General features: G+C 34.0%; 1 protein-coding gene across 1 annotated transcript in view; it reads right to left on the reverse strand.

Annotated features, from left to right (window-relative positions):
* The window catches only part of LOC107662500 (protein unc-13 homolog C), a 113,812-nt gene that overhangs the window by 65,329 nt on the left and 37,643 nt on the right, over positions 1-10,840 (reverse strand). Inside the window, exon 10 of the mRNA XM_016452549.1 lies at positions 7,638-7,723. Coding sequence (XP_016308035.1) covers positions 7,638-7,723 — 86 coding nt within the window. The remainder of the gene's footprint in view (positions 1-7,637; positions 7,724-10,840) is intronic.

The raw sequence follows: 10,840 nt of genomic DNA on the forward strand, positions 1-10,840 counted from the left end.
TTTTTTGTTTGTTTGTTTGAATCTCTCAACATTTTACAACAGTAGCCAGGTGGTGAAGACAAGAAAAAAAAAGAAACTAAATTACAATGTCACTTGCAATCGCCACTTGCACTCTCCACTACCTGCGACGTCACTTGCAATCGACACAAATCGTGCGTGTTGCCAGTGGAGACAAGACGTTGTGGTGGTGATTTAATGATTAAAACTAATTTAGTACAATAACGTACATGGTCCTGCAAGAAAAAGACAAGACCCGCAAATCCGTGGCCACAGAACAGCAGAATATGAACGTAATGCACAAAGTCTCTCCTTAAGCGTTTTCCTCCCGTAGAAAAACATAAACACTTAATATGGCTTGATGTATTAAGATGCTATTAAAATATCAAATTCAATATATAGTTTATTAATATAATAATTATGTATATAGTATTTTCCTCCCATATCGCAAAACGTGGCATAGATGGCCATGAACACAATGTGCAAACTTTCACTTGTCCTCCCATACAGCAAAACGCTTAATGTGGCATAATAACGGACTAAGGCGATAAAGACAATTCAGTAGTCTATATGTCTTGTTAGTTCATTATGCCATTATGAGTGCAAGTCTGAGAGTGCAAGTGCAAGTCTGCAGCCAGACCCTGTTGAAATGAACTGGGTGCCCTGAGCCACCATGAATAAACAGGTCAGAGAGAGTTAGTTCTGTCCATTTGGAGGAAGTGACCCCTGGAGGATGATGGGCCGGCTTTTCAACTCTACTCGACTTCATTATGTCCTTTTAGCATCCGAAGAAATGCACACGACTCGGTAAATGTTAGCTAAGGACACGGCTGATACTGTAGGGCATATGGAAAGGAAAGTTTTACACAAGTAAATGATTTGCATGCCAAGAGGGGTTTGACAAAATACAACCGTAATGAGAGTAAATGCAAACTTGATTGCTTTTATTTTGTTTTCTGAAAAACTGAAAAAAATTTCTAAATGAAATTTATGTGACTTTGGAAAACAGTTTGCATGTATTATTTTGAATGAAACTAATTCAAACTGTAACACAGCTCTTAATTTGGCCAATTAAGCTGTCAAGTCAAGACATTTTTACAAATATTTAAACTTTTTAAAATTTTGTAATTAATCAAATATTTTAATTTGATTAAAACTGATAAATGTACACAAAGGTTTGGGTTCTGTAAGATTTTTTCAAAAGAAATTAATATTTTATTTTATTATTTATAATTTTATTATTTCTTATTAATTTATTTTTAATAATATTTTTAATTTTTAATTTATTTATAGTAATTTAATTTTTAAAAACAGCAAATACATTAAATTGGTCAAAAGTGCTCCTAAATACAATTTTAATGCAACAACAATATTTTAAGTAAATGGTGTTTTTTGAACTTTATATTTATTACAGAATCCTGAAAAAATGTATCATGAATTCCACAAAAATATTAACTATTTTCAACATTGATAATAATCAGCAAATTAGAATGATTTCTGAAGGATCATGCGGCACTGAAGACTGGAGTAATGATGCTGAAAATTCAGCTGCGCATCACAGGAATATATTATATTTTAAAACATATTCAAATAGGAAATTGTTGTTTGAAATCATAATAATGTTTCACAATATTACTGTTTTTACTGTATTTTTCATCAAATAAATGCAGCCTTAGTGAGCATAAAAGTCTTAATTAACCGACCCCAGAATTTTGAACAGTAGTTTATATATAGATGTTTTGAGGAATATTCAGAATATCCTCTTTTCCATATAATTAAAGCATATGCAAGGCTATTAAGCTCCAGAAAGACAAACAAAAAAATATAAAATAGTCAAAATTGCTAGTAAATTTCTCAAAGAATTACAAATTAACAGCAAGTAACATATTTAATTAAATGTGACATTTTGAAGTAGAAAGAATTAAATAGTATTTTCTTGTAAAATATAAAATCATGTTTTAGAGTGTAGTGTAAATCCAAATGATCCCAGTTTAATGTCCAGTGTTAATTATAAATATAAACCTTCAGTATATTGACTTCCTGAAGAGTGCAAACACTGCTGGGTGGAATCACTAAGAATCAATAGCACCGACTAATAGTGATTCACTAAAGGAGTTATGCAAATCAGGTAATGACACAAGCATGGCCATAAATCTGTGCAGAAATCAATTTGCATGGTGCAATTCCCCATCTCGCAGGTCGGTTTTGAGTGTTTGGTTATTTTACTGGGACTTACAGCATCAGTCCACCACTGCGATCCAAACAATCAGTTCTTTTAAATGCCAAACATTTGTGAATATATACCTAGTTGCACACTTTTGTCCATCATTTGATCATATTTTGATGGATTACTGTTCCACTGATCAATAAAATATACACAATCATATTTTTAAATAGATATTTGTGCATACTAATAGTGTAATCTATAATAGGCCTAATTTACATACAAAGAAAGATGAATGACAACTACTTAACATACATACTCATTGCATACTGCTTTTTTTTTTTTGCAAGATTTAGCACCTGGTTGAAGCAGATTGCAGGTACTCGGTTAGCAAATAAGACTGCACTGAATTTCTTACAAAGCAGCCTTGTGTCAGATCAACCTAACACTCTGAACCGACCTGCAAGATGGGGAATTTCACCGCGCTAATTGTGTTGAGCACACATTTTGTGCCGTTATCTGATTTGCATAATTCCTTTAGTGAATCAGGTGTTAAAACTAAGCAGAAAGCACATGCAAAAATAAACTGGAGTGAATTCCCTCATTATTTCTGTTTGGTGCAGCCAACTGTGCAGAAATGACACACTGCACCTTTAAAGGAATAGCTCACCAAAAAATGATATTTTGCTGAAAATGTCCTCACTTTCAGGCCATCCAAGATGTAGATGAGTTTGTTTCTTCATCAGATTTGGAGAAATATAGCATTGCATCACTTGTTCAGCAATGGATGCTCTGCAGTGAATGGGTGCCGTCAGAATGAGAGTCCAAACAGCTGATAAAAACATCACAATAATCCACACTACTCCAGTCCAGCAATTAATGTATTGAGGAGTGGAAATCTGTGTTTTTGCAGGAAACAAATTCATCATTAAGATGTTTTTAACTTTAAACAGTCACTTCTGGCTAAAATGTGAGTCTATAATCCATAATAATGCTTCCTAGGATGAGTCGATCGGTGCTCTAAGAGGTTTTATCTTAAGGGTTCATTTCCTGGCCAGGTTAAGTGAGAGACACTGAATATATGAGTCTGGGTGAGATATAGTTCACTTGCAACCCTCTGTCGGAGATGATCAAACATCTCAGCTTAAAGAGAAAGCCTAATGCTCCTTGTGTTTTCTTTGCACGCATCTTATTTGTCATGCAGATAAAAAACATTCAAACTGAAAGCTAAACTGAAACCACTCAGGGGTTTTATCTAAGAGAAGACAGTGTTTGCTCTAAACAACTTGTCAGTTTTCTTTTGAATTATTCTTCTGCTTCAGGGTAAAATCATCTGTATACACACACACACACACACACTCCTGCTGTGTTGCTGGTGTATTTCTGATGGGTTTTTGTGTACAGCGGCTCTTTAAAGGCTCCAGACATCATATGTCCAGCAGATCTTCCAGCTGTGTGGATCAGAATCTCATTAACATCAGCAACACTACAAAACACACAATCTGAGCTGTTTACAAAGTGAAGCATCACTATCACTAATGCTCATATTTAGAAAGTGATTTTAACAAACCCACAATGATAAATGAAGAACAACTCGAAAAATCCCACAGACCTATTGTACATTTAAGGAGAATCCCAAGCCATTTCTAGAAACCTGTTCTAACCAGCAACCACACAGAACAATCTACTGGAGCTCCTAATCTGAGCAGTACAGCTGTTCGCCTGATGTCTTTTACATTAATGAACAATATGTCACACTCTATGTGAGAGAGTGAAATAACGGGAGATATATAAAGAGAGAAATTGCTGGTATGCAATTGCTTCATATGCTTATTTATTAGATATGAATAAATCATCATGCTAATATATGTAAAACACCTGCCTTAGATATTCATGACATGTCATTGTGTGAAATTATTTTACTCTAAATGTGCTGGGGTAAATATATGCCTTCAAGCTGTATATCATGCATGTATGCAGTATATGCAATGCAGAGAGATGTTCATGCCGGATCGTATGCATGAGATCCCGTTCTCTAATCTCGGAGCGTCAGGGCTCGTCCGTTTGGGCAGGTGGCGGCTCCGGGTGGAAGAGCAGATTTGCTGTAATCCACAAGTCAGTTTTTCCACTGATAACATCCACAATAAAAAGACAGCCAAACATGCTGACACATAAAGGAGTTACAGCTCTGAAACCTCACTCAGTTTTGACCTACTGCAGGATTAAACTGGAAAAACCCACTGACGTACAATGAAAGAGGGACAAGTATAGACAAGAAGTCAAGTATATTTATCTTAAAAAAAAAAAAAATTATACATAATTTAATTTTTAATTAAAATGAATGTAAGTGAAGGTCTTTAAACCTAAATCTGATAATATGTAAAAATTAATAATTAATTAATTAATAAATAATAAACAATTATTAAATAATAATAAATTAAAATAATTAAAATAATGATATTCATATTAATCATCCTAAAAAATATGGAGATATTCAACTCTCTCAAATGAGAAAATCTACGCAAACAATCCTTGCACTACTAGTCACTGTTTGTTCCATTATAGTCCATTTATTAGACCTAAACTTCTGTGATCTAAAAGTCTGACTGTGAGTGCCAGGTTTGCTTCTAGCTTACATTTCTGTAATATTTCTTTATTATATCAGCACACAGAAATGAATGCATGCTGGGATTTCAAAGTAGAACCCATATTATTCTGTTGAGCAGAAAATGTCAATATTTTACCACCCAATGCAGAATGAGATCAATACAATATGATTATTTATATCATACACCATGTGGCTACAGAGCAAATGGGATTAGTATTTTTATAACTATTCTTATTTGAGATTCTAATGAGAACATCTAAACAAAAACACAGGTTTGATTGTGTACTAACTACATTTATGGTTTTATCAACAAAAAAAAAAAAATCACTGTTCACAATGGCAATTCCCGATGATTTCTGATGTATCAAGTCATGTCTGTGTTAAATACAGAGTCAATATGACTGTCCCAAATCCTAAACACAGACAATGTGAAAGTAAAAACAAACATACACTGTCAAAACACAAATGCTAAATCCAAAAATGACTTTTTCCCAAGCAGGTTTCTAAACACTGAGCAAGAAGTTCAAACCAACAGATTAATGTGTGTGTGTGTGTTTGTTTTTATGTGCCTTAAAGCGAATGCATTCTGCCTCAAATCAACGTCAACGTGTCAACACAAACTAATCTGGATTATATTCAAATGAAAGAGAGATTTCTGAACGTGCCCTCAAGAAAAACACGAATGAAAGGAAAGTGAAACTGCACAAAGGTTTGAGCCTTTCTTTTCTGTGACATCTCATGGCAACGTGTCAATCCATATTAAAAAGAAATGACAGCAGAAGCTGAGAGGCGTGCGGTAAGTGTGTGTGTGTGTGTGTGAAATCTATAGATTACCATTATCTTGACACCTGGTTCCTATGGCAACCTAAAGATGGTTCGGTAACCTGTGAAACACAGAGGCTGTATGTGTGTGTGTGTGTGTGTGTGTGTGTGTGTGACTGCACAGAATCTTCAGTCTGTGAGATCTGAACTTATATTGCACAGTTTTTACATTTTTTCAATATTGGTGTTCATTTCATCTTTCTTAAAGGGATAATTAAAAAAAAAAAGAAAAAAAAAAGAAAATTCTGTCATTTACTCACCCTCCACATGTTCCAAACCTGTATGAGTTTCTTTCTTTTGTTGAACACAAAATAATATATTTTGAATAATGTTGGTAACCAAACTGTTGATGGTAGCCATTAACTTCCATAATACTTTTTTCCATACTATGGAAGTCAATGGTTACCATCAACATGAGGGTGAGTAAATGATGACAGAATTTTCATTTTTGGGTGAACTATCCCTTTAATATAATATTCACTGTGCGAAACAGATTGAGATTGAGCCTATAAAAACATACTGGATATTGGAGAATCAAAATTACCAGTAATAGTGAAAATCTGGTAAAACTGCAATTCCAAATTAAATACTCTAATGTTTCTCTCTCTCTGCATGTATATATATATATATATATATATATATATACACACACACACACACACACACACATATGTATATGTATAGTCATGATACTAAGGTTGTATCAAACAAGCAGGATGATGAAGATAATTCCAAACAGGCTTTAATAAATCCACAATATGATCCAAGCAGAGAGAACAGTATCAACAGCAACAATACTCGACAACTAAGGGGTGAAAGGCATGAACTTAAATACTGAAGTTAATGAGGTGTGCACAGTTGAACAGAATTACATAAATTAACAACAAATTAACTAAGGGAAGACGGTGCAAAATGAAAACAAAGACCATGTGATGTGAGTGTGACAGCTTTATATATATATATATATATACACACACACACACAGACACACACAATGTAAATGGTTTATGAAAGATACAGAAGATTACAGGGTGCATTATAAAGCTTTATGAAAACCTTAAAAATGCATTATATACTGTATAAAGGTTTTGTGAAAGTCTAAAAAAGAAAAACGTTATCGTTGAGGGTTTGTGTTATCTTTATATAAATAACAGACGTCTAGGGGATGTCCTCACTGTGAGTTTGAATCAGAGGGAATTGCCTTTTAAATGATCTACTGTCAGGTGTGCGTGTGTGTGTGGAGGAGAGAATAACCTTGCAATTCATTCACCTTTTACTTTCAAGAACAGTTTGTGTGTGTGTGTGTGTGTGTGTGTGGCCTTTTATTCTCTCAGCTTTCCAAGCAGACAATCTGTGGTCAGAGGCAGGGCAGTGTGTGTGTGTGTGTGTGTGTGTGTGTCTCAGCATTTGACAACAGACCATCTGTGTTTGAATCAAATATCACAGGTGACTCTGAATATCATGAAACACTGATGCCACACTGTCCTACTGCCATCAACGTCAAACAACACAAACAACACTCTTTGAAGAGTCTGTATCAAAGCAACTCACAGCAACTCACAGTAGAAATATTGTAGTTTAATTTTAATGTAGTTTGCAGACACACTCTACACAAAGCTTCCACTCCAGTCCAGCCAGATCATTTATAGAAACTCAATTTCAAAGCATGATTATGACATCACAGCTCATTAACATTTGACCGCCCACATTTACATATCATTACACTTACTGTGTTTGGTTAAAAATTTTTTATATTTGTTATAGGGAGACTTCAGAGCAAAAATAAAACAAACTGCTACCAAACCGAATAATATTTCTCCTTGTAGAGCATGAAAAAGGCTTCAGAAAAACTGAACATAAACATGAATCACATGTCATTTCTCAAACACTCAGTCCAACTGTGATGTAAAACCAGCTTGAGTTCTGCTCAGAAACAATTGATCTGTGACATATGCTGCTCTTAGATCTGAACAGAAACCACGTCAGAAGAAAAACCACGCCAGCAACCCCACAGAGACGGTAAAAAGCAGAGCAGGAGAAACTCACCCTCCATTGCGTACTTCATATCCATGGCGAAGAGGTTCCACATGATTTCAGAACTAATTCTACCCATATTCAACTCTTGAGGGAACCTGAAATTAAATAAAAACAGACATCATTAAAATCATATACAGCAATTCATTCAGTCCTGATCAAGTGGTCCTAATCTTCATAAAGATCACATAAAAACCTGTTGTCTGTGGTGTACCACATATGCAGCAATTAATTAAAATTAATTACTTTAAAAATTAAACATTTATTTTTTTAAATATTTATAAATACATAAAAATAAATAATTCCATATATATTTTATATAAATCAATTTGTTACATTTTAATGACTTTTTATTGGAATTATGTTTAATAAAAAAATCCATAAATAAATAAAACATTAAATGTAAGAATTTATAATAAATATAATATTACATTTGCTAAATATATATTTTAATGAGTTTTTATTAGAATTATTTAATTTATAAATTCCAAAAGAAAGAAAGAAAGACAGAATAAATAAGTGTTTGAAATGAATTTTGTTAAAAAATATATTATCATGTCTTTTTATTTTTTATTTATAAACTCATAATGAAAGGAAGAAAGAATAATAAATGTTTGAAATGAATGTAGTAATAAATTTGCTAAATATATATTTTGATGACTTTTTATTAGAATTAATTTTTATTTAAAAATTGCTAAAGAAAGAAAGAAAGAAAAAATGAAGAATAAATAATAAGTAAGCGTTTGAAATGAAATAAATATCGTAATAAATCCAGCAGTTTCAGTTCTAGAGGTCTAGGTCTGGTCTTCACTCCATCTGCTACTCAACACACAAACCCTCTAAAAACACATGCATACCTAACACAAATGTGACTGATCATATGAAATGACTCTGGTTAGGAACACGTCCTTCCATTACTACGACAGAGAGAAGAGAGGGGTGTAAGAGGGTCTCGTCCTGTTTTAGACGTGTGTGTTTTTTCACATGCGAGCACATTCTGCTTATGGACACCAATTTCACTGTACTACCCATCGCGCGAGCTGTTTCCATGGCAACCGCCGCCGTACCGTATCAGCGAGCGAAGCGATCAGCTCTCTGCTCTCCCCCACTGATCAAAAACAATCTCAGATCAATCTACACCAGACCCAACTCGGTTTAATTGCTTTAGGAGGGACAGAAGAAGCTCTCAGAGATGGACACATATGGATGCAGATGAACACATAATGATCATGAACTCTCTCATAGGGATGGAAGGATGTGTTTCTAACCGGAGTCATTTACTACGATTCATTTAGGGAGCGTCTCTCTCTCTTGATCACTCTCTGCTGTGAATCCAATCTGGTTTTCAAATCTTTAGGACTGACCGTCCACACACTGTAATTTTGCAAATGATGAAACAGATCCAATTGTTCAGATAATGTAGTCAGCTGCTACTGTACAGCAGTGACTTCAATTCAGCATGAAACATCGTTCACAGGCCGTTTTGCAAAACTGATTTTATCTGCTGGGAGGATGAATGCAGAGGATTATTATGATGAAAGATTATGAAGACAAACATTGTTTCTTATAACAGCACATAGCGATGAATTGTTCATAATAAGACCAGGAACATGTAATAAGGAAATAAACAAAGTCATGTTGACTTTAAGTAGTTGTAGTGTGGAAATAGAGAATGGAAAGTCAGAAGTCTCCTTGCCCTGAACTCATTGCATGAGACCATTTAAAAGTTTGGGATTGGTAAGAATTCTTTTAAAATAAATTAATACTTTTATTCAGCAAGGACTGATTAAATTGATCAAGAGTGGCAGTAAAAACATTTATGATGTTGCAAAAGATTTCAAATAAATGCTGTTCTTTTGAACTTTCTATTCATCAAAGAATCCTGAAAAATAAAATGTATCACGGTTTCCACAAACATATTGGGCAGCACAACTGTTTTCAACATTGAATAATAATCAGAAATGTTTCTTAAGCAGCGAATCAGCATATTAGAATGATTTCTGAAGATCATGTGACACTGAAGACTGAAGAAAATTCAGCTTTGATCACAGGAATAAATTGCATTTTAAAATATACTACAATAGAAAACACACACACTTGAAATTTTAATAATATTTCACAATATTACTGTTTTTACTGTATTTTCGATCAAATAAATGTAGTCTTGCAGAAGAGACTTCTTTCAAAAGCATTACAAAAATCTTACCAACCCCAAACTTTTGAACAGTAGTGTGAGCTTTTCTGTAATTCAAATTTCAAAAATAGTCATGCATATGCTGTGTGTAAAATTGCACACAAGTTCCACATTACAATGGAAAAGAGTGAATTCAGGCACAGCATGAGATGATACTTTGGGCATGATATTTGAACAATTTGGCATCCCTAATATTTCAAAACCTGAAATCCAATCCATTTCCAAAAATCTGATTTATTTGGAGATCAAGCTATACATGAATGTGGTTTGGTTTGGATTTGTTTTTTGCTGCATGTTGAAACAAAGATTTATTTATTTTATTTCAGAGTTTGTGTGGCAGCGCTGTACTGATATCCTCCAATATTCTGCTCAGAGTTCATTCTACACAAATAACAAATAATTCAGCACCAATCTCTGAACCCACAGACTCTATTCATACTTAATTTTTTTCAGATGTAAACTTTATACCTTAATAAAAGTAAGATTAAAGTTTAAAAATCTCACACTGACTTGATGGAATTTTCATCATTCGAAAGAAGACATGATGTCATTTTAAGATTTGCATACTAAACTGTGATTGGTTTGTTGCTGCAACGTAATCTTACATTAGAGTGAGTATGACGCTGAGTTTCATCCTAAAACTTAGAAACAAAACAGACAAAACACAGAAACAACATATTTTGGCTAAAGTTTCTTAGGGCAGCATGATTCCCTAAGAAAATCTAGTTTTCCTCTTCAGTGTGTTTAATCGAGACCAGAACTAATGACATTATAAGTCCAGTAACATCTCACACACACAGACTACTGCAAAAGGTAAGATAAAAGATAAGAGAGAGTTGAATAAACAGAAACGCTTGAAGCGGAAGAAAAACAAATCGAGGGAAAGGCGATTCTTCTCTGGGTTTGTCCAGGATGCTCAATTATTCACAACTAATGCCTGCCTGTGAATTTCTGTTGGAGAAACGGCTATCGATGTCTGTTTTGCGCACACACACACACACACACACACCACATCGCACAC

This window comes from Sinocyclocheilus anshuiensis, unplaced genomic scaffold, assembly GCF_001515605.1.
Source record: "Sinocyclocheilus anshuiensis isolate Anshui unplaced genomic scaffold, SAMN03320099.WGS_v1.1 scaffold1104, whole genome shotgun sequence".
NCBI classification, from domain to species: Eukaryota; Metazoa; Chordata; class Actinopteri; order Cypriniformes; family Cyprinidae; genus Sinocyclocheilus; species Sinocyclocheilus anshuiensis.